General features: G+C 43.5%; 1 protein-coding gene across 2 annotated transcripts in view; it reads right to left on the bottom strand.

Moving 5' to 3' along the window:
* The window catches only part of LOC114429778 (E3 ubiquitin-protein ligase TRIM9-like), a 29587-nt gene extending 4559 nt beyond the window's left edge, over window positions 1-25028 (bottom strand). The window contains exons 1-5 of one of the 2 annotated variants that reach the window (XM_028398418.1): window positions 24201-25028; window positions 8626-8721; window positions 6906-7028; window positions 2590-2700; window positions 613-760 (exon numbers count right to left, since the gene is read on the bottom strand). In XM_028398418.1, coding sequence (XP_028254219.1) covers window positions 613-760; window positions 2590-2700; window positions 6906-7028; window positions 8626-8721; window positions 24201-25028 — 1306 coding nt within the window. The remainder of the gene's footprint in view (window positions 1-612; window positions 761-2589; window positions 2701-6905; window positions 7029-8625; window positions 8722-24200) is intronic. The other variant, XM_028398419.1, reaches the window with a different exon arrangement.
* Window positions 25029-25597: the final 569 nt, after the last annotated feature.

Below are 25597 nucleotides of genomic sequence, written 5' to 3'. Positions count from 1 at the left end.
CAAAGCGTCAACCACGCCGCTGAACTACAAGCCAGAGAGTCACTGATAGCCCTACATATATATATCCGAGTACTGATCGGGAGGTGGCGTCCGATCGACCGCGTAATCCGAGGCCTGATTTCTGATCATGTGATCGGATCTGGACATATCTACTCAAAATAGTATATTTCACAAAAAAGTACATTATTGGCTGGACACTCCTGGAAAAACCTAACCAGGGATGTACATAGGGGCCATCCAAGCACCTCAACTGGCTCCTTTGAAGGAGCTTCGGCTTCTCTCTCCAAGTACCTACTGGCTTGTAACCAAGCTTTTGGCCACTTGTATTTACGATCTTGCTCTTTCAGGCGCTACCTACAGCTCATGGATGAACTTGTAAATGGAGAGCCTTGCCTTTTGGCTCAGCTCACTTTTCACCACCACAGACTGAAGTAGAGCCTACAGCACTGCAGACACCACACCAATCCAAGTATTGATCACTCTTCCCTCACTTAAACTCCTTCACATTAACACTGCTGCCATTCTTGTTTTCTAATCCTATTTTTTTAAACTTAAAATCTACTAACCTGCAAGAAGGTAGTGCTAAACAAATGTTTGTGCGCTCACCTTTGCCCTGGCAGAAGTCCAGCTGCAGGATGGTCTGGAGCAGCGAGTCCGTGTTGAGTGTGAGGTCAAAATCAGGGCTGACCTTTGGCTCCAGAGCACCTTTCACCCACTGGTCCTGGGACGACGTCACCCGCTTGATTAGGGCATCTGAGATCTACACACACACACATACACAGACTGTTACAGAAGCATACCCCGAAACTTTCCTCCCTGCAGCTTCTCTGCTGTGGGATTCACTCAGATCGCTACACTGTGTCTGACGCGCGAAGTGAGGCTCGCATTAGTGCAGTTCAAATATTTAAAGATAGGAATTAGCCCCCTCGTCTGCTGGTAAGAACCCCGCTGCCTCAGGAAAGAAAAGATACATGAATACATTACATTAAACTGCACTCAGCTGCAATTTTTATTTTCAAAGCCAAACATGAGCGGAGGATTTTGAACAAGCTTTAAAACTGAGATTACTTCATTTTTCAAACTGCAATGAATTTGCAAATATTCCCTGAGCTGACATTAGACCCTCCTATAATTCCTTAAGAGCCTCAAGTCAGGATTTAGACATCGGCAACGGCAAAAAAGGCACATAATCGATACTTTATAAAATATTCAGATGATATGGAAGTGTGAGCGTCTGATTCCATCTCTACCTTACTCTATTTCACCCTTTTATTCCAGGAAAGTCGCTGATGACCAGAAGCAGAGACACTCACATGTCCATCTCATGTCATGGAACAAAGAAAATGACAATGTGAGATCAGTGAATCTAACCAGGTTTATTTTTTGTTTCTGTGAAGCTTCAGAGAACAAAGGGAGGAATAATCGACCACATCTTTCTTCTAATACCCTTAAATGTTGTCTATTGTTATCATCATATAGCTACTACACAGACATACGTTCTAAGTAATGATGGAACAAAGATGTACAAAGATGGAAACACTGTGTTTGTTTTAGGAAAAGGAAGCAACGATCACTGAGAGAAGGCTTACCTTAAGTGTATTTACATTTTTTGGTTAAATGTCTATTGTATTTGTATTTGTATCTAAACACAGAATAATTTGGTTGCTTTGATCGGAAATGTTCAAATTAGTCTCAGTGTAAAAATGAATCGTGATAAAATCTGGATTTTTATCATTTAAAAAAATTGCCATACGATATTTTTGCAATATCACGCTTACTGGCAAATGTGCCATCTTTATTTAGTTTCAACACTTTTGTGGCCTTCAGGCTTTACTTCCTGTCTTTTCCCAGCATTGATATCAAGGACACATAAATGTCAGGAAATCTGATTCCTGGACACACCTCTAGGGGTGGGAATCGAGACCCGGTTCCAACTCAGAAACGGTTCCTGCTGACCCAATCCATCGGAATTGTCTGCCTCCAACGTTATCGATTCTTCTTAACGATTCTATCATTTCCTGTTTTCCATTTTTCCTGAAGTTTTGCGCCATGTTGCTAATTGTATAATTACTTGTCACATTTGGTCGATAATACATCCTCCAGATACAACACGTGGTTTCGTTTATGCTAAAGAAACACATGATTATATTGCCCGATGTCATGTGATCAAGGTACCGATGCACAAGCCTCAAACGTCTGTGTTAGGAGGCAAATGGGTGGTGTTACATGCCATACCGCTACAATTGCACTGTCCCACATTTTGGCTGCCCCCATGAACACTTGTAGAAATACGGGCTGGAGGAAGGAGTGTCGCGGTGGGGGAGGTGACTCAGTTCAGCAGCTGGACATGTAAATTAGGTGTGTCATGCTAAGTCTAAGAGAAATGAGATGAAATCACTGCAGGTGTGGAGTCGTGTTCTCTGTTGCCAGTTATTTCCTTCTTCTAATGAGATTACATTTGACCTTTTCTCCCTTTGACCTGAACATGCATGGATCAATGACTGTTGATCAGCTGTGGAGCGAGCAACCGTGCTGAGAGCCGAACACGTCGGGTCAATTAAAACAAATGGCCTGCCGTGTGTCAGATACCTGTAGGAAACCACTGGGGTCGTTCTCTTTGAGGACTTCTAGGCAGTACTCCATCATGCCGGTGGTCTGACGTAGCTTCATGGTGCAGTGTGTGATCTGGTCGCGCGCCACCTGAGGAAGACAGAGATGAGATGAGTCAGAAGGGCTTGGAGATGTTCTTAGGCTGGTTTAAGAAAAACATCAACACAGATTGGTCCCAATTTAAACCATTGTTTTGGTTACCATGGTGACAAAGTCCTCTAGTTGAAGAACCAACCAGGGATTATTCTAGAAGAACATGCAACTGTACTGAAATTCAACTAGAGGGCGCTCCTGGGTCTGTGACTAGAGTGTGTGTTTGTGTGTGGATCGGGTGATTGGAAGTTGACTTTCCGCCCAACACTGGAACACAAAAGGAGAACAAAGGAAGGTTTATTTTAACCAATCAGGAATCAATCGTGATATTATCTGTTATTCTGACTAATTAATCCTCTATCTGAGGGTGAGACAGAAAACTTCTCGTGAATCCAAGATAATTAATTAACCGACGGCTGCCTAAATGAATCAGAGAGTTAATTAGATGGAGCCGTGGTAATCAGTCGCCTCTTATTTTGACGCTTAACGAGATCGCAGTTAATTATTCACCTGTCAACTGTTGTCTGAGCGAAATTATGAAGACCGTGAAGAGTTAAAAAAAAAAACACTCCACGGTACAATTTGTGGTGCCGTATCAATCAATAAACGTGTCACTGATTGATTCCTACATAAATACATAAATAGGACTCGGACTTGTTCAAAGTCAGATTAGTGGGAGTTACATAATGAATTAAAGATTAATATAATGACACAAAAAATGGGATTAACCTGCAGCGAAATATACAAACAGACACACGAGTGATTCACCAGGAGGAAATTTGCTTTTCAGCTTCAGCTTGCCTCCGCTCACATGAAGTGTGAAGCGTGACGCCTGAGTAAATCTCAGATTTATTTCAATTTCCCCTCCGTCCCTGCTGAGATGTGTCTTCAAGCTCATCAAACCCTGCCACCCCCCCACGCTCCTCCACTTCAAGGGCTTTTTCAATATACATCCGAAATTAATCCCAGGGTGCAAATATTGAAGCGTGTTTGTGCGGATGCCTTATTTCAGATTCAGACCGAATGTACATGAGGAAAAGTGTTTATGTTTGGAGAAGTATTTTAGATTCATATTTTAATGTTTTCGGTGAGTAAATAAAGCTTTCCTGGTTGACTTCGGGCTGTAATAACTGACCTTAGGTCCAATTCATAGATAGACAGAAGTATAGGTGCTGGATTATGGCTAAATAAATATGAGCATGAGGGTTGTTTAAGGATTAGGATTTGGGATTAGGGATAAAGAATATTACTATATTATTACTCTCTTATTACTACTATTATCACTTTCTCAATTGATGATACGGAGAACATACTGTAGGCTAAAGATGCTTGGGCTAATTTAGCTAAGCTGTGCCATTAGTAATTCATATTTTAAGCTGCCCTTTATAGTTTACGAGACTGACAACACTGTCTGCAGCACATGTAGCAGTGTACACATCGAGCCGAGCAGTTGTCCAGCTACTTTGTAAAATCATTTAGCAAGTTAAACAGTCACCAATATATTGATTTTAGTATGACGGCCTATTAGGGTTTTTGTGAGAAAAAACAATACCGAACGTATTCTGAGAATAAACTGACAAATTTGTGAGAGATAAACTGACAAGTTTGCAAGAAATAAACTGACAAATTTGTGAGAGATAAACTGACAAGTTTGTGAGAGATAAACTGACAAATTTGTGAGAGATAAACTGACAAATTTGCGAAAAATAAACTGACAAATTTGTGAGAGAGAAACTGACAAACCTAAAATATGTTGTACTTAGATTACTATATATCGGTCCTGGCGGTGAACTACAGAGGCCGTTCTTTGAAAGAGGAAACCAAAAATATGCTGCTTTTAAGGGATTAAGTTTTACAAACATCTGTGTCTGCTCAGAGCTGTATCTACATAGACAGATTAAAAGTGGGTGGGGGTGGTGAGCTGACAGAAATACCATCATATCATATCTCAAATAGATGGAAACCTTTTAGTGGCTGTTGGTAATGAAATATTAGTGGTGCTTTTTTTGGAAGTGCAATTATGTAAGCGTGGCTTGCTTGGTCAGTGCAATGGTGCATGTGTGAAAAAGGCTTTTATCGGCTTAACTATTGGTGAAACATTCAGCAACTAGCCTTTCCACTTTTTTCTTGGTTGCCATAGTGATGAGTACCACCATAACCAGAAGACTTCCTGTCTGCTCGATGAGGTTGGTGCAAATTGACGTGTCTTGGGTGCAACACAGCTCCAAAATAGAACCTACATGTATCTCTCAAGGAGCTACGCTTCTGGTGTAAATACGCTCATTTACTAAAATGGAAGCGCTTCACAGTGGCTGTCGCTACGCTTACGCTATGTGTCCATTACGCAGCCGGTGTAAATCCGGGATAAATCATATTTAACCAGGTCAGGGTTAATCCAGCACCTGTATTCTTTGATGCTTTGATGCATTCATGTTTTCTATTAATGTTTGGATTTATAATGTGCTTAAAACTCTCATTTAAAAGGCCACATCTGACATACTACCATGATCTGTAGCAGGATTGTTTAGGGCCACATTTGAATGGATTAATAGGGAGGATGTCGGGGTAAGGTCACTTTTTCAGACCATGATCATGTCCTTAATACATAAACATAACCAGATCTGATCAGGTTAGTATGTTTATGTTTAATATATAACATTCCTCATTATGTTATAGAAATAAAATGATGAAGCCACTCTCTTCTACAGCCTCAGACATGTATATCGGCACAGATTGCTCAGATGTGTAAGATTTTTGACTTTATCCGCCGCCTACATCCCAGCCTTTCGTTCTCCTCCTGTCCCGTCACCCCCTCAGCCTGCAGCTCTTTGCCCTCTGGCTAAATCTCAATCCCTGAGCCTGCAGATAATGACAACAGCTGTCCTTGGGGCTTCCATCCAAACAATCTCCCTCCCTACTCCCTCCCTCCCCCGGCCTATCATCCAGACGGTCAGTCGGTCGGCGGGCACGTTGAGACCGGGCAGGCGTCCATGTGATGCTCTGCAGCTCAGGAAAACCCCCCCACCAGAGGATTTACAGAGGGAAATAATGAACAGACAAAAGTCATCGGGGATAGAAGCTGAGACTACATTTCAAAGGCCATCGCTATCGCAACAACAACAACAAATGGTGAAATGTTTGTCCTGGGAGGGAACCCAACCAGAACAATGGAACTCCAAATAAATATAGGGCTGAGGATCTTTAGAACAAGGCCTCAGAATCCCAGAGGGGTCCCCTACCCTTATGAAATTTGAGTTAAATGAATGTAAGAATGAGATCACAAACACAAGCAGCAGAAATGTGACTTCTCTGCAGGGTGGCTGGGCTGGACTGTCTGAGATCAAGCAAGAAGACTCAATCAGAAGGGTCACTACTGCTCCACATTAAGAAGACCCAGCTGAGGTTGTTCAATCATCTAGTTAGGATGTCTCCCTATAAGAGGTGTACCTGGCACAACCGTGACCGATCAAATATCCTCTAGATCATGCATGGGTCATCAACTTTCAACTTTCTCGGCAGGCACTATGAGGGCTGGATACTCATGTAGAAATAAATAAATAAAATAGCATGTGTTGATAGACTACCTATGCAGCAGCAGGCCACTAGGGGGCGATTGCGATATTTTAGGCTTCATATATTTGTGAGGCTGCCAAGCTGTTGTGGGGGAGGCTGCTGTCTAAAGCAGTGGGTGATCACTAACCACGAGGTTGTTGGTTCGATCCCACCCTGCCTGTATGTCGATGTGTCTCCGGGTTAGACACTAGAAATCTAAATCAGGCTAATCCTGGATTCAGTAATACTCAAAGGGCTGGATGCGGCCCCGCGGGCCACCGGTTGACCATCGCTGCTCTGGGTATCCCCCCCAGTAGTAGACAAGGAGGTCTGCGAATCTCTCCACCCCACTGTTGCTATGGCAACCCTGGACTAAACAGTTTATACAAGTAGATAGATGAATTCAAACTCTGCATGGCGACGTGGTTTTTCAAAAACCACTCTTCAGATCCCCATATTCATCTCTAGGCTAGATTTGAACCCACTACATGACACAGTGATGTGTCTGTAGCAGATTGGACTTCATCCTCCCCGGTGATCAGACGCTTCCATAGCAACAGTCTCCTCTTTATAAGTAACACCGAATGCCAACAAGTATTTCATGGTAAGAAGAATCATCCAAACATAGCACTGAAGGAGGACTGTCTCACCTTGAGCTTGTACTCCTTTTCCTTGGTGACTTTGGTGAGCAGTTTGGCTTTCTGTCTGGTTAGCGCCTCGATCAGAGAGTCACACTGAGCCACCAGGCAAGCTTCAAACTCCACGCCGTTCTCCTGAAACAGAACAAAATAAAGCTGCTTTAAGCTGATGTGCAGTCACCATCACTCTGGGTCTGGGTCACAACAGCACAGCGCTACCTGAAATAGATCAGTCGGTGTGTGCTTTTCTTCAGTTAGCAGCAGCTTTGTGTTGATGATGTGTTAATTTATCCACCACACTGTTCTATTTTTGGCCCAGCAGCAACATGAAAACACAGCATTAATTATCTTACTGCAAACAGCACATGGAAATACCAACGCTGTCAGTTAGAGTTGTGTCTCTGCACCCGGAGAGAAGCCACGCTGGCACAGGGAGAACGAGCAAAGGTCCCCCCAGTCAGAATCCAACCAGGAACCTTCTTGCACTTCTGTGCCACCCTTACCTCCACCATCACATAACCACAGACCTCTGTGTTATGTCTGCTAGTCTTTTCAGACAGCATCAGGTTAATGAGAGACTGAACCTGAATGTGCAGTGATTTTTACCCTAAGCTTCCTCAGGCGGGGTTCTACACTGTTTATTTATCTCCTTCTGCACAGGAAAGCTCCGATTTTTAGATCCTGTTCTTCTTGGAATAAGACTCTTAAGACCCGATCTTAAAACTGCAGAAGACACCAGTGCAGATAATGTGTGTGTGTGTGTGACTGGCAGACGCTGTGTGAGAGCTCAGCTGCACAGTAATGCCACACATTTGGATGGTATGGTTTGTTCTTGGTTTATTGATTGAGTGGATTTCTGTCCCTGCTGCTGGAGTCCAAATGCTGCTCTGTGTTTATCTGAAGCTCACTGTCCATTAGCAGCAGGCTTTCCCAAACAAAGACACACACACACATGCGCTGATGTACGGTATGGTAGCTGATGTAAACACTCTCTGCTGATCAGACATGGCTATCTGCTGTGGATGTCTCGTCACACTCGTGCACACGAGGAAAAAGGGGGACCTGCAAATCCTAGAAGCTCTAAAAGCTTCAACCTTGGGCTAATTTCACAAACGTGTCACTGCACCTTATATAATCTATGTGAGAGGTTTTGCTGTGTTCATGGGAGTCAGAAATCACTCAGCCAGTTTTTTGTTTTCATTTATACATTATTTAAAAACACTTGTATCCCCTTTTGTTGCATGTATTCATCAAAGCACCATCTTTTTTTTCTTCTGTAGCTGTGAGCCCTTACTATATGTCAATCACATCCTGGACTGGGAAGTGAAGATAAAACCGCTGCAGAACCTAAAATAACCACTAGAGGCTGGATCTAAATGAGAGTCAAACCCCTATCAACCTCCATGTTAGCTTTACAGCATAAATAAACACTTTTACAGCCTGGTGCATTGATCATTATTAATATAAAAAAATTATTTTTGATTGTTTATTTTTATTGTAACAATAAGGAATACAAAATAATCTGGTATGAATGATTTCTATTGATTGATTGATTTCTATTCATTCAAACCATGACGAGACCCAATGATCTACAGTTTCGATCAGATTAGTAATGTCTCGCATTTTGAATTGAAAATCTACATTTTCAAGTTTCTAGTAGAAAGTTTAAACCAGACTGGCACCACCTGTGAGAAGGTGGACCTCCCCATCCCCAACTGTGTTGTGTTGTTACCTGTATCTGCTGAAGCAGGTTCTTGAGTTGAACCAGGAACTCCTTGGCGTCTTTGGCTTTGTCGGAGACGCCGTTCAGAGCCTGGGAGAGCTGGCACTGCAGAGACACAGAGAGTGGATCACTTGTCAATAAAATGACAGAATGCGTTCATCACAAAGATGTCAGGGCTTATATCTGATCACTGAGCCACCAGTAGAACCAGTGACACGCTATAAGACTTCCGGGCTCGTCCTGAGATGTCGGTTATGTAACCCATTTAATCCAACAGACCCCCCCCCCTTTCTCCGCTGATGCTCAGATTATGCCTGATTATGGCCTGAAGTGAATTCACTGGGATGCCCGTTCACAGGCCTAGCATTGTCTTAACAAAGGGATTAACTCTGTAATCTAGATTACAGATCTAGATTGGGATTAGAGTCTAAAAAAATCTATGTTGAGGAAAAAAATGGTTATATATATATATATATATATATATATATATATATATATATATATTATATATATATATATATAACCATTTTTGACTTATATATATGTATATATATATATATATATATATATATATATATATATATATATATATATATATATATATATATATATATATATATATATATATATAAATTAAATATGTGCTTGACAGCATTACATCCTCATTAAACGGAGCACTTCCCCCAAGTCCGTACATTTGCATACAATGCTTCCTTATATATTTATAGTGCATTCATATCACAATCTGCAGCTGTAGCCTGGTTTCAAACGGGGTTCCAGACCAGCTTTTAATGTGTTTGACTGAGTAATTTTACCCTCCATTTTGTTTTAGGTGTCCATTAAAGTGCCATAAATATGGAGAGGGGAGGAGCCAACAGGCAGCTGGGCTTCAGTGTATCTTGCTCCTGCAGCTGCTGGCACCAGTTACAGCTGCACAGACTATAGATATAGGTTAATTAATGTCTGAGCCGCTGCAGCCCTGCTCCTCCTCTGCTTTTCTTTACAGATGATACAAATATAAAGAAAATCAATTATGCATAGTCAGCAGATACTGGCACAATGTTAACGGAGGCTTCGCTGATATTCGCTAAAATTCCTGTCAAATGATCAGTCATTAATATCATGTCAAAATACACATCCAATAATAATAATAATACTGAGGTGAATCCGTGACCACCAGTGTTCTTTTGGGCATTCCGTACACTTACAGGCTCCAAACAGAACTGTGAGGAGTTACCATAGCAACCATGAAACATGTTAATGTATTTTGTTCTTTAAATTTCAAGAAAGTATTTCATTACGTATATATTCATTCTAATATTTCCTAAATTTGCATTGATCTTTTCTCACAACATCCTGTACTATGTGATGTCACACCTACTCAATGCTCACTTCATATTGCTGACCTCACCAATTATAAGGAGGATAAATATTTGCATTATTTTCAACAAGCAATTTAAACACTCATACTGTGTGTGTGTGTCTGTGTGTGTGTTTGCATCAGTCACTGGTAAATGAGAAAAGACAGGACAAAGGAAGCACACACTGTTACACACACACGCCAAGCTGTGATGAATCTGCTCTGCTGTTGCCACGCCCACATCTCCCACCTGCTTTACACTGTTTTTGTCTGGATGTGCTTATGAATGCACACACACACACATATGCCAGAAGGCACCTCGGCAGTCATAAACAACAGCTGCATTTGCTGCAAGGAGCAAAGGTCGCAACAAATGACATGTGTGATCATCATTTAAAGAAAACCCATTGTTCATAAATCCCAATCAATAACCTTTCAGGAATGATCAATGATACACCCAGCATTAAGGTTACATCTGTAATCAAAGCTGGCACTGCACTATACACCTTCATAACCACTCCAACACACACACAGTGATCTTCTCCCAGTCCATCCCTCTTCCATGCACGTGCTGAGTGGACTCAGGGAGGAGGGACGTGTGGAGGTCATGGTTCACGAATCAAACCAACCCCACTGCGTGGATTCTAACAGCTCCTCACCAAGAGGCCATCTGGCCCAGCAAGCTGTCTGGCCTCTATATGTGTGTGTGTGTGATGCCAAGATGCTAACAAGGGGATGACGGATGTGCCATAAGAGAGCTGTGCTGGCACATCATCCCCTCCTCCCCTATTTGTCCCGTCTGGTTCCTCATTCATCCGTCTGCGGTGGGTTGTGTCAGCCCCCTCATTCACTGCGGTCGACATGCTTTATTATTATTCATTGATTTTCTTAACACAGTCGGAATGGCTTCAACCTGTGTGCATGGAGTGGACAGAAGGAAGACACAAAGTGACAAGACTTTAACCCTAACCCTAACAACACATGCTGAAAACTTGCATTCTGCTTCCTCCTCTTTTGTTTCTTTTTGCCACAATAGACGAGAAGAGCTGGATTTACCCTGTGTCATTAGGCACAAAAATGTCCACTTTCAAAAACCTTTTTCTCAAAATGAAACCCTTACATCAAGAAACGCATGGTTATATGTTGTTATGGCTCTGATATTAAAATGTAGTATTATAATAGGAGTTAATGGACCTAAGTGGAAAACACCATTTAAAACTGCTGCAATACAAACACTAATAACTCCAACTCAATATTTTGGATAAACTTTGACACATCCATGACTAATCAAAAAATATAATAATAATAACCCAGCCATCCAACATTTGTTTTATGTATAATAACACATTTGTGCAATGTTAAAAAAATGTAATCAAACTGGCATTTAAAGAGTTAAAATCCTCATACTTTTTCAGTATTTGATAGTTTTTATTAGTTGTTTAAAATATTTATGCAGAAAAAAGCAGAAAAAATATGAATCTGTTAAGTTTTTATAGCAGTTTTTAGAAGCAGACATTTTTGTCCTTAATGACACAAAGGGTAGGAAATTTTAAAACTGCTGCTACACAAAAACTAATAATGCACCAAACTCAATATTTTGGCTAATCTTTGACCTATCCATGACAGATTTAACATAATGCCTCAGCCACCTAACTTTTGTTTTGTGGAAAATAACTCATTTTTTGTGTTTTCCTCATAAAACATTACCGACATCAAGTAATCAAACTGGCATTTAAAGGGTTAAATTCCTCAAAATGATTTAATGATTGGTAGTTTTGAGCAGGGCTGAAGTTGTTTAACATATTTATGCAGAAAATAAATTATGAATCTGTTGATAGCAGTTTTTTTGGAAGTGGACGTTTTTTGTCCTTTTTATGGGTGGGGGGGGGGGGGGTGGTAGATTAAGAGTTAAGTAACAAAGTGAGCCGTTCTTGCATTGTGTGAGGAAGTGTTCCTTCAAATATTCCTCCATAAAGAGTCTCTTTGCACCCAGGTCTAAATTTGGCCATGACGTGTCAAACCTACAGCAGAACTCCAGTCCAACTGTGAGCTACACTGTGGAAATGTGACAGGTCTTCCCCGCAGGACGAGGGACCAGTGAACCAGTGAAGAGATTTATGAACAAAAGAGAAACTGGTGTAGCAAAGGGAAAATAACATGTCGTGATAAGAGTCTTTCAGAAATCCCATTCCTCTTCTCCTGTCTCTCTTTTGTTCTCCTCCCCTTGACCTTTTTCATCCTTTATTAGTCCTCCCAAACCTGAATGTCCTTTAGTCCTCTTGTGTCGCTGTCAGCACCTCTCAGCGCCGCTCTCAGACACAAGTGCTATATTATCTCATTATCTTATTATAGGAGCAATGCCGGGCCGTTTATTCAGTCGGTGACATTCAGATAGAGCGATGACATTCATGGAGGCGCGGCTGTGTGATGCGGCTTAGCTCAACAAATAGGATGCGGGATGAGAGGCTTCTGATGTCTAAGAAGACGGACCAAGTGTTTGAACATGTGACGGCTTTCCAATACTGGACCTGTGAGGCAAATAAGCTCAGACAAACCAGTTGTTGACACCAGTCTGGGACGGCTGAGCTTCTAGGGACAGCAGCTTCCAATGCAGCCAGAGGATCACTGTGTGCAGTCTGACTTCCGTTCCAACAATACTGCACATACTGTAATATACACACCCGATATAGACCCTGGTTCCATCCAATCAATCCATCCACATTAATCATGTGGTAACATCTGTGGCTGTAAAGACTGCAGTTCCTCTAATGGCCACTTGGAGGTAGCTCTGTTCCTACAGACCTCCATGTTAACAAGTCTAAAAGTAAACATCTCTATCAACATGCCCGACCCAAAACTCGTCCCAATCAGGAAGTAGGAGGGGCAGCATGGTATTTTTTTGTAGGCAAACCAGGAAGTTAGCATTGCACCAGCCAATGGGATATTTCCATCCATCCATCCATTTTGCAGGGGTAGAAGTCTAAGCAGGGACGCCCAGTCTTCCCTCTCACCAGCTCTTCCGGGGGGATCCTGAGGCGTTCCCAGGCCAGCCGAGAGACATAGTCTCTCCACCGCATCCTGGGCCTCCTCCCAGTGGGACATGCCCGGAACACCTCCCCAGGGAGGCGTCCAGGAGGCATCCGAACCAGATGCCCGAGCCACCTCAGCTGGCTCCTCTCGATGTGGAGGAGCAGCCCAGCCACCCGTCGAAGGAAACTCATTCGGCCACTTGTATTCGAGATCTCATTCTTTCGGTCACTACCCAGAGCTCATGACCATAGGTGAGGGTAGGAACGTAGACTGATCCTGCAGATGATACACAAAAACACGTCCAACACTTTTCTTTTTAACTTTATTGATTTTTCATTTTCTCTGGCTGTTTTCAGTCAAAACTACGTAAGTAAGACACGGTTGTATTTTAAATTTCAAGTCCAGAAACCAGCCAAGATCACGGTGTCTCTTCTTAAACGCCTTTATGATCATTCCTCCATGCTGCAGACTGGTATCAGGGCACACTGCAGCAGAATGATGTGAAATGTTGCCATTTATTACATATTTTAACATCAAAAATCTGGGTGCTACAATCTCATTACATTTACATATTTAGGTTCAAAGAGGTTAAAATTCCACAAGCAGACATGCAGAGACTGTATACATATGAGTAAAAGTCTGCACCGATGCCAGAAATATATTTGAACTATGAGACTCACACACACAAAAAGTGACTGCTTGTTGCTCTTACACAATGCTGTGTTAAATAACAATGCACAGGAGAACAATAGGCAGCTCTTATGTGTGTGGCTGTCAGCCCGAGGAATGCTTGATTGTGGCGTTGACCTTGTCAAAAGGATACCCGGGGGACGAGAAGAGGGCCAGGAGGAGGAGGGGACAGATAAAACCTTCTCCTCCCCGTCTGCCCCTGTGTTTCTCCACAGTTGCATTTATAAGCCTTTACATCCTGCTCTGTTTTTTCAAAGGAATCAAAGTCTCCACTTCTTCCTTAACGAAATTTTGGTGAACATGTGGCTCTGTTTTTTTGGCGAAATTCATTATCCGGTGTGAAAAAGCAGAGCAGACATGGAGGCAGACTGCAGCGGGTGTTAGTCTGCGACCAGAGCCAGTTCCTGTTAGACGTGACAAAAGAAGCAGCCGCCTCCACAGCGCAGATATGTACACGGCATGGATGAGTAGAGATCCACAAATGTGTTCATGGGGTCCACACAGAAACCCAACAACACAATGTCCAGGAACACAATGTGAAGCATCACTGCACAAATCCGACCTTTGTTTTCTTACTGTACATGGTTAGTCAATATATTCGGACATTTTTATTTCATGCTTAACAGGATGGACTCATGGGACTAACATGGAGACCTGGGATGCCCTGGCCTCCATCAGCTTTCCCTAGCTCCCCCTTTTTGGGGGCTGTTCCTGGTAGACCTAATCAATCAATCAATCAATCAATCAAATCCCATCTTAGAAACATCACAATTCCCTCTGTCAGTTAACAGACCTGAAGAGACTGAAGCAACCAATCAGAGAACAGCCTCAGCCTCGCTGTTAAATAGCTACAGACGCAGCGCTTGTGACCATCGCCCAGCCATGGTGCCATGTTGGCAGAGTACAAGAGGTGGAGCATGGGCAGAGCGAGAACCCGGAAGACCGCACAATGTCAAAACTGCTCAAAGCTTAAACATGTTTATTTCTGCTAAACATTTTAACATAGAGGTCTATGGGCACTGACTGGAGCCAACCCCCTAAAGGCTGTGGAGGGAACTGCATCCACATTTAATCAGTTATTATTATTCTTTCAAAGACAGTATCGACCTGAAGATATTCTTTCAAGCCTCAGCCAGAGCACTGTGGTGCACATGGCTGTGCTTTAGCAGGACAGTCCTTCCCTGTGGTCTAGTCAGCCCAGCTGTGTGGAAGTATTAGTGCTCCACATCTGGTGGAGGTCAAATCCAATCTCCTTTTCCCCTTTCCTCCATTTCATCCCCTCATCCACACCACTCACCCTGCCTCCCTCGTCCTCTGCCACAGAGCCATTCTAGGGCTAATACAGCACAGTGGATGGTGCAGAGGGAGGATTTGTAGGCCAGGACAGTAAACAACACATGATTAGCACCCAGGATCAATATATACTATAGCCTGTATATGTATGAAGTAACCAGCAGGTGGTGTCCTCAGTAGCTATAAAATGATGCTAGAACAACCAGTAATAGAGGATTTCATCATAACCAGCTCTGCTAGGTGCAGTACTTTCAGCTAAATGCTACCAAGCTGGATGTACAAAGTCAGAAGGCCATGGCTTTAAATTAGTACTTTATGATCAAGTTACTGACAATCCATCCAACCACTGTGTCAGGATTCTTGTGGTTGACCGACAGATTTCATGCTGGTCAGGTAGCGTGACTAAATAAACCTTTTGTACATGTGGAGTCACAAAAAACACCATTAAAAAGCACCTATATGCAAACCATCAATATTCATGCAATAAGGTTCAGCGCCTAAAAAACACATCATGGCAGCAGTGCAGAAACTGCTGCAGATGTGCTTCATCAGCATTGATTACATATTCATACATTTCCTCCAAAAATATGTTGCTACTGCATCAGTAAAATGAGAACTCCAGCTTCCATAAACGCCATAGATGCTCCCGCTGCATGATGAAACCTCACTGAGTTCGCCACCCAGCAGCCCGAGCGCCGCCACACTCCCCTACGGAGAACTGGATTCCTCCCGGGACGGCTTAGATCAACTGTAGGCAGGGATGAGTAGCTTACAGACCCACAACTGCAGGCTTCCTTTTATCACTTTACCTCATGGATCTGTTTGAGGGTAGGAAACAAGAGTGCCGCAGAGCACGAAGAACAGCCCCTTCCAATCAATAATTGATCAGGGCATCTTCCTTATTAATACATGCAAAGGGAAGGTGGATTGCAGATTCCTCTGTAAAAGTACAATCTGCTGTTCAATGTACAGAGCGTCTTTTATGAATGAACAGATGCACGTAACCATGGTAACAGTGCTTTTTTTCTACTGTAGGTTGTCCACATTCTCCTCAGAAGTCTGCATCAGCACTGGCTCTGTTACCAAAAATGGATCACACACACACACACACACACACACACACACACTCATGCATGCACACACACGCTGGGTTTACTACGGTTACACACACACACAGCCTTTCCTGCAGAGGCTTGCCAAAGGAGAGGAAGTGTGCATTAACCTACATTCAATGCACACGTCCTGCAGCACAGACTTCAGTTACACAGTGTGTGTAGCTATGACATTGTGGGGACAGAGTAATGTGACCTCCCATGAGGGGACCAAAATTCCTACAAGGTTATTTATTTTAGACGGAGAATGTTGCCATGTTTTCCTTAGAATAAATAATGAATAATAATAAAATGAATATTTCAGCTTCATAGCACAAAGATCCGATGTCTATAATAAAATAAAAAGTCACCAACAGCTGTGAAAGCGCTCTGTAAGGACTCTTTACTCACCTGTGTGAGATAAAGCTGTCATAAGATCCTGATCGCCCAAAGACAGGCATCATTTATTATCATATCAATAAGTTATTATGTGCTACACATGAATAAATCTGCTCTCTCTCTCTTAGAATGACTGATTGAACATAACGTGATTTATGTTCATTCATTTGTCATTAATAAGGTCTCTGCTCTGGTCATCAGCAGGAGGAGATGCAGCGGAATGAATAGGTGATAAAAGAAACATGGTGGAGGATTGTGCAGGAAAGCAAGGTGCAAACGCTGATAAGGTAAATGATGAAATATGTAAACTTTATCTGATGAAAGTGGCAGCAACTGTAGGAAACACCACTAATCTACACACACACACACACAATAGCCAACAGGAGAGAGTAAGCACTGGTCTCATTGCCACCTATCGAATGAAATGAACGGTTTTGGCTATTGCCCAGTGGAAAATTAGGTATGCATGGGTCTGTCGATGCGATATGTACCATCATGCATTGCACGGTCCAGCGAGAATAATTAGAAGCAGTTTGAGTGCTGAGCCTTGTGAGGACATTTTCCATTGTTTTCAATGACTGAGGGTGAAGACTTGGTTTTAGGTTAGAGGTTAGAATTGGATTTAGGTTCCAGTTAAGGTGAGGGACATGGCTAAGTAACTTTCTTTACTGTACCTAAGCTTTATTAGGTACTTTACTTAAGTAAGTTGAGTACAGTTTCAAAATGTGGCCTCAGTCTGTAATAGTATGGATTGTGTTGCTATCTCTGAAGTTTGAACCAATCAGCTCCAGTGATAGCAGAGCTATTCCAAGTCTAATATTTAGTTGAGTGACTATGCGTCACTATGGGGAAAGTGTGTTAAATCTACACACAGAATGCATTATACATTACATCACACAGGCAGCAGGCAGCTCACGCTTGTCAAAATGTTTTGTCAGAATCTCCGGGGGTGAGAAACAAGCAAGACAAACTGTTTACTGTCAATGTTAAATGATGTAACATGAGAGGAACTGACAACTCCGCTGAGCGAAGGAAATTCCCGAGTAGAGATACGTTGGATGGAAACGTGTGAGAGGATAAGTTAGAAACATCAACGCACCGTAGCAGACACTATATGGGACAAAGAAGCTCTTCGTCTTCATCTTTTAATATCAGGTCAGTGAGCCTGATTGAGTGTCAGGCAGTGATGAAGATAAGCTGGGTTATCACACCACAAATATGTAACAGCAGTCAGTTATGTCCTGCAGCAGCTTCGACCTGTGATGCAGAGGAGCAGTGTGTCTGCTCGCACATACAATACACCAGTCGGGATTGGTGTTACTACACACACACACACCATCTGCTTCTCTTCCTGTCTCACAACTACACACTTTATTATGCTAAAACCTGTTATCTTGTCACTCATAAGGTACTTTAAAGTCCTTTGAGTAACTGGTATGTGTGGGTTATTTATAGCATATATATACTTCCTATAACTCCATATACAAGCCAGAAACTACACTACATAAACACAGGCCTGCAGGTAAAGGGTCAAATGGGTCATTAAGTTGTACCTCCTACCAACAGGGTAAACCACCAACAATCAAGAATGCATGATTATTTAGTGCCATGGCTGTGCAGTCAAAAAAAGTGGTTATAATGGAAGTCTATGGGACAAAATGGGAGAAAAAAAGAAAATCCAGTGCTGTGCAAAAACTAATAATGCAATAAAGTCAATTTTTTTACTGATGTTTGACATGACCAAGACTGTAATAAAGGTTAAAAAAATCCAGTCCACATTCACCTTTTCTATTAAAAATGAGCCATTTCGTGTGTTTTTTTTTCCAATTTTCAGCACCACCCCTTATAAAATTGGTGATTAAAGGGTTAAAATCCTGGGGGAAAATGATCGTTTCACTACTTTTGATCAGAACTGAAGTTAATTAAAAGGTCTATGCAAAAAAATATGAAAGAAATATTTATCTGATAGATTTTTAAAACCGTTAAAGTTAGGGGACGTTTTTGTCCCGAACAGCATGAAAGGGTAGTGTTTGCGAACATTGTGTACAGTATACTGTGAACATAGCTGGCTAGCTACCTTGCTATATAGTTCCTGGTGACAGTGTTATGCCATTTTGAAAAGGGAGAATTTGACATCATTTAATCATTTCAATCTGCAGCTGTGATGCTGCTACATGTGCTGCACAGTGCTGACCTGAAAGCCTGGAGGACTCCTTCCTTCCTTGTCGCCTTGTACAACATTATGCAAAACTTGTAAGATTGGTTGTTTTACGGTGCTCCCAGTGGCAGAAATCCCCCTATTGTTGCATGATAGTGAGCATTAAGCATGATCTCAAGATTACGCAGCAAACACTGGAGAACTAGTGATATTTAAGTGCAGTGCCGGCAGCTTTTTATTAGAGCTGGGTCACACGTGCATGCAGCGCACATAAACGCACGAGTGGACGCTCATGTGCTTTAAAATACACACTGTGTTTTCTGCTTGACTTATCGGAGGAAAAGTGGATCAGTGTGCCTTCCTCTGCGTTCCCACAGCGAAAGTTCATCCGCTTCACTTATGCATATTTATGCCTTCCGAATGTGTGTCAGAGAGCGAGTGTGTGTGTGCTTCAATCTGTGAGTAATCTGTGGAGTGGTCAGGCCTGCAGGCTGCTCCTCCATGTATTTAGTGTTTGATTTAGAGTGATGATCCAATTGTTTTTCCTTCATAATTCTCTGGTCTCACGTGTTCTGAAGACGTTGCAGACGCACGCAGAATTCTGCCATCTTTAGCTGAATCATAGCAGCTGCGCTAGTTTGAGTCTGATTTGATGCAGCGTGATGTGTGTACTACAAACGCACAGAAACAGCCAATCCATGCATATTTCCCTTGGGCCCCTACAATTCCAGCTCCACATCACAAGTGAGGAGAAACGAAGCTAAATCTTGGGAGCGAGGAGCCAAATGGAAAAAGAAAACACACACCAGTCCCAATCGTTCCAGTTCAACCGATGTGCGTAAATGCTTTAATAGATTGAACTGTCTGTGTTTGTAGTCTTTGAAATGTATCGAATTCCATAGTGTTACCTCGGTACTAATCAAAACTGCATCCATAGCAATGCTCTCTTAAACATAGCACCAAACTTATGGACTTGCTGTAAAAACCGAGCAATTCTGCAAATATTTTTGAACAGAGCGAGCAGCCAGTCATCAGATAAAGCCTGCCCCATTTTAGATAACCAGCAACAATTGGTACAATAAGATTTGTATAGAGTGGAACTGGCTTCGACGGTGGATCGTCATGATAGCAAGTGAGATAGCAAAGCCACGCTGATAATGACTCAAACCGATCAGCCTCCTGTGAGGAACTTGTAGTACCAAGGAATCTGTTTTCCATATTGAGACAAGCTATGGGACATTTCTGTTGATTGGAGCTGAAGCCCATAAATTCCTTTGACCACTATGAAGGACTGTACCCTTTTACCCATTGGTTGCAACTTCAGCTTCAACAGTCTTGCTCAAGAAAATGCTTGCCAAGCTGTGGGATCAACCCTTAGGGAATAAAATCTCTACTCAACACCAAGCAGCAACTAAGCAGGGGGCTGAGAAATGAAGCTCGTGCAGAAATGTAAAAGAAACTGCAATTCCCTCCAAGGCCTGTAGGAGCTAAACATGTACATACTTGTTTTAGTTACTTTAATAACTATGTGAGTGCTCGTAGTGACATGTGGATGCTTACAATGCAAGCTCCTGCTTCTGCCCTTCGACACTCACGCACCACTTCTTTGCCTGTATTAGATGTGTAGGTTTACTAATGACGCTGTCGAGGGCTGGGCGATATGGCCAAACAATGTATCATGACAATTTCTTTCCATATCAGTCGATATCAATAATTAACACGATATGTAAAATCTATATTTATTTCACATTTACAGGAGAACAGCTTGTCAAAACATGACATGACCAATTTAAGCTTTAGTTTCTCGACAGTTTCTTGATATTTTTCTTCAACTTTGTCATTTGTCACTGCAATATTTAAAAAATGAAGCTGCGCTACATCAAAGAAGCACTGTTTACTCTGAGCGTCTGAGAGCGATATCTCCCCTGTTCACCCGGAATGTCTTCGACGTAACTTCCGGGTTAGCATAACAAAACATAGCAACGCTAAAAAATCTAATAAAACGATTCCAGTAAGAAATAACAGTGTATAACAGGGGTATACAGAACGACACACTTTCCAGCTGAGATAGCGGTCCGCTACGCGGCTATTATTGCGTTCAGAGCTGCTTTTCAGCCGTGTAGACGACACAGCTAGTCAGGGGTGATACGTCGCTTGTCTAATCAACCATCTTTGATATACCACGCTGGAGCAGAAAGCTCTACAATTGGATTTTGAGCACCTTGTGATCTCTTCGATCGTCCGATTGGACACTGACTTTCTGTAAACAAGACAGAGACATGGCGGAGTATACTAATAGAAAGCCTAAAGTGTCCTCTTTTCGGAGAAAAACCCGAAGTCTCTAGCTTTTACCGTTCCTGAGAACATAGCAAATTTGTAAAATATGCGATGCCGTCGACTCCGAATGGGCAGTATTAGTAACATGGCTGCATGTGCAAGTTCTAAGTGCTTTAGGTATAATTTCAACAAACAAAAACAAAATAGCCAAAATATCTCCACCCTACAGACGTTTTGCGACCTTTCTTTTCATGTCTGTGCCCCTCTCACTGCTCTGGGTCGCTGCCGCAGCATTTTCTTCATTACTTCTCTGTCCGTTCATTTTTCTCTCACCACTCCTCCAAGTCTCAGCTCCTCAGGGTACAGCTCCACATGTAGCACTAGAGAGCCCAGCATGCAATGCGCATGCGCAGCATCACACAACGAGCATTATTGAACTTTTGTCATATTGTTATTGAAAAAAGTTATATTGCGATAATTATCGTTATCGTTTTTATCGCCCAGCCCTAACGCTGTCGACATAATGAGGACTCGGATATTACGGACTTTCATCCGTAGTTACATGCAGTCTACGCACCTGAGCCGTGATGATCTGTAAAGAATTACTGCATATTATCTCTGCTATTGTTACCGTTGGTTACAATACATGGTGGAGTCACATACCCTGAAACTGGCATATGAAACAGGGCACCGCTTCAGCCCATCAATCAATCCATCAGCGTTCATGTGTCTGATTAAAGCATGGTTCAGTCAGGACTCCTAGGAGCAGGAAACCACGACAAAGCTACACCCACTAAAACCCTCAAGAGACACTCAACAAAGACGCACATATATATGTTGCCTGTTCCGAGTGTCAGCTGAGAGAGCTCATTCTGATCTCCCTCACTACGAAGGACACCGTATTAACTAAGTGGTTCCAATCTCTTATTCATACGCCGCTCATTACTTATCATCGCCCTCTCACTCTTGTGCTGTGATGGGATTTTCACGGTCCATTTATGAGACAGGGTGATGGAGGGGAAGATGGAGGAAGGGGTGGGAAGGGAGGAGGAGGGTAAACAAGGAGGTAAAAGGGAGACAGATGTGGTGAAGGGGGAAAAAACAGGAGAAAGAGGCTGAGATGAGCGTCGGTGAAATGATGAATAGAATGACTGGAGGCTTCCAATCAAATAAAATAAAGAGACAGACTGAGAGATTAGTCCCAATGACCCACTTACAAAAAATGCCTTTTAATTTGCAAAAAATGAAGTCAGGGTGTGAGGACGGCGATCTCACGGAAAATGCTTTGCGACTAACAATACCCCCCCCCCCCCCCAAAAAAAAACACCTAACAATTATTAAAGTCAGGTCACATTGAGTGAACTTGAGTTGACCCTAACCTTGGAGTGAACTCATCTTCAAATTAATGAAAGAGTCATTAAAAAATGAATTAAAGCATAAATCACTTTAATCATCCTTTAATGAAACAGGCAGCTGTTTCTTTGGCAGGAGAGTTACGGGGGTGGGGATGGGGGGTGCATTAGGGTGGATAATGCAGCAGATTGTGTTGCCTAAAATCTTGTCCCTGCGATGGAAGACTCACCCTGATTCTTTAAGGAAAAGTCGGGCATAGTCACACAAACAGCTGATCTGTAGTCATAGCTGGGTTAAACCATCTTTAGCCTTAGGCCATGGACTTAGCAATTGTGTTGCTAAATGTTGAGCATGCAGAAAAAAATCATCTGGTCTTAAGCAGGTTAGAAAAGACTGCAAGGTGTCCAGGTCCTGTGTCTGTAAAACAAGTCCAAACCATCATCCCTCCACCACCGTGCTGGACAGTGTGTATGAGGTGTTTCTGTGTTTGGTGTCCAGCATTGGTCTCATCTGTCCATAGGACATTGTTCCACAAGTGTTGTTCTTTGTTCAGATGCAGTTTAGTGAACCTCAGCCCTGCTTCCATGAGCTTTTTAGACAGAAGAGTCTTTCTCCTGGTAACCCTTCAAACAAACTGGACTTGTTCAGTCTTCTTCTAATTGTGCTGTCATGAACTTTTAACCTTAAACCATGCAAAGGAAGGCCTGTAGTCTCTGAGATGTAGCATTCAGCATGCTAAAGATGTCTGAAAAAGCCACTTAACCCTAAGGAACAACTCTGACCAACATCCACACAAACTTCGAGAACAGAAGTAGGCCAGTAACACACAGCACAGTGTGACCTATTGGAGTGATGAGTCATGTCACACACACACACACACTGGGCTTTAACGCCTGCAGTAATGATCTTATTCTGTGTGAACTCTGATGAATCACGCTTTCATTTGGCCCACACTCAGTGAACACAACACAGGACTCTACACACAATGGTGCTTCCCTCTTCTCTGACTCAAAGTGCTTGTGACAAAGCAGTGAGGCTGTTTTTCACATAACACAAATATAACAACTGAAGGCACAGAAACACCAACAATCATACAACAACAGACATACACAACGGCTTTAAATGCAGACCAACAATTATACAATTGTAAGCATGTTAGCTCATCAGGGAACCTGTGAAAAGTGTGTGTGTGTACCATGTGCTGTGTGTGTACACTATGCTCTGTGTGTGTGTGTGTGTGTGCGTGTACACTATGCTCTGTGTGTGTGTGTGTGTACACTATGCTCTGTGTGTGTACACTATGCTGTGTATGTGTACACTATGCTGTTTGTGAGTGTGTGCGTGTACACTATGCTGTGTGTGTGTGTACACTATGCTCTGTGTGTGTGTGCGTGTACACTATGCTCTGTGTGTGTGTGTGTGTGTGTGTGTGTGTGTACACTATGCTCTGTGTGTGTGTGTGTGTGTACACTATGCTGTGTGTGTGTACACTATGCTCTGTGTGTGTGTGTGTGTGTGTGTGTACACTATGCTCTGTGTGTGTGTGTGTGTGTGTGTGTGTGTGTACACTATGCTCTGTGTGTGTGTGTGTGTGTGTGTACACTATGCTCTGTGTGTGTGTGTGTGTACACTATGCTCTGTGTGTGTGTGTGTGTGTGTGTACACTATGCTGTGTGTGTGTACACTATGCTCTGTGTGTGTGTGTGTGTGTGTGTGTGTGTGTGTGTGTGTGTGTGTGTGTGTGTGTGTGTACACTATGCTCTGTGTGTGTGTGTGTGTACACTATGCTCTGTGTGTGTGTGTGTACACTATGCTGTGTGTGTGTGTGTACACTATGCTCTGTGTGTGTGTGTGTGTGTGTGTGTGTACACTATGCTCTGTGTGTGTGTGTGTGTGTGTACACTATGCTCTGTGTGTGTGTGTGTCCGCTCACCTTGTGTTGCTTCCACATGGCGGCCAGCGGTTTGACGTCGTGCTTGGCGTGCCTCCCCTCCTCCAGACACTTGACGCACACCGGAGCCTTGCAGCTGCAGCAGAACATGCTAAAGTTTTCCGCTTCGTGATCCACGCACGTCGCCGGTTTCCGCGCGGTAGCGGGCGGCTGCTGGCCGCTGCCGCCGCTGCCTCCTCCTCCGCTTGCCGCCCCTCCTGCCGCTGGGTTCTTCGGCGGAACCAGGCGGTGTTTGGCGAGCGGACCGCGGGACGGGTGGCACCGCTGCTGGCAGGCGTTACAGTAGTACACGTCGCACTGCTCGCACATAACCGACGCGTCCACCGGGTTCCGGTCGCACAGCTGGCACTTCACCGCAGAAGAAGAAGAAGAAGAGGAGGAGGAGGAGGAAGAAGAGGCGCGGTTCTGCTGGTACCTGGTCACGATGGCCTCTAGCAGCCGGTTCCGAGGGAAACCCCGGAGCCCTCGCTCGTCCAGGGACACGCTCCGGTGACACAGCGGGCAGGTGAGGGAGCAGTGTCGGTGCGGGATGGTCGGTGGAAACACCCGCACCCCGTTCGGGGACTTGAGCTGGCACGGCGTGTAGGAGCCGTACCCGCTGTCCGTCTCGCTGTACAGGCTCATCTTGTCCATGTCCAGGTAGTCGTAGTCAGAGCTGCCCGAAGCGCGGCTCTGCACCGGGGTCTCCCCCTCCGGGGTCTGGACGGTGATGTTGCGAGCGCACGCCAGGCACACATTGTGGGAGCACGGAAGCAGGATGGGGTCCTTGAAGAGAGAACCGCACACGGGGCATTTCAGCTCTTCCTCCATCGCTCCCGCCTGTCGGTGGACCGCGGGGACAAGCCGCCTCGGAGGAAACGCTCCAGCACCGTCTGACATGGACAGCTCCCTGCACTGCAGTGCGCATGCGCGGGGGCAGGGGCGGGGACGAGAGTTGATTGATCGGGTTCATTAAAAGGCTCTGAAACGGCACAGGGCTCGGATCATCCAGACCTGTGACCCGGGTCACCTCGCAGTGACGTCATCATCTCTTCAGTGTATATACTTGTATTTACGTTTCCTTATTTTCATCATTTGCCATCTACAGCCCTGGAATCAGATTATATAAGTCAGCATGCTGTCACTGATCATAAATAAAGCTACATACAAAGCCTTTCTCATCCTCATCATGTGATGATGGCAGTAGCCTGATGCTGATCATGTACTGTGTCTGTCTCAGTCCACAGTGGTCCTGCCTGTCAGCTGGTGGCAGGTCAAACCTAAAGAGCAGAGGTGCAGGCTGATATCTGATATCTCTTCACATTAGCCCTCAGTGCTAACTAAACTTTTCATTGAGCCGTCAGCAGCCGTGTCCCTCAGGGCAGCAGCATTAACCCCAC

Source organism: Parambassis ranga, unplaced genomic scaffold, assembly GCF_900634625.1.
Source record: "Parambassis ranga unplaced genomic scaffold, fParRan2.1 scaffold_21_arrow_ctg1, whole genome shotgun sequence".
NCBI classification, from domain to species: domain Eukaryota; kingdom Metazoa; phylum Chordata; class Actinopteri; family Ambassidae; genus Parambassis; species Parambassis ranga.
This window is presented reverse-complemented; position numbering and strand designations above follow the sequence as displayed.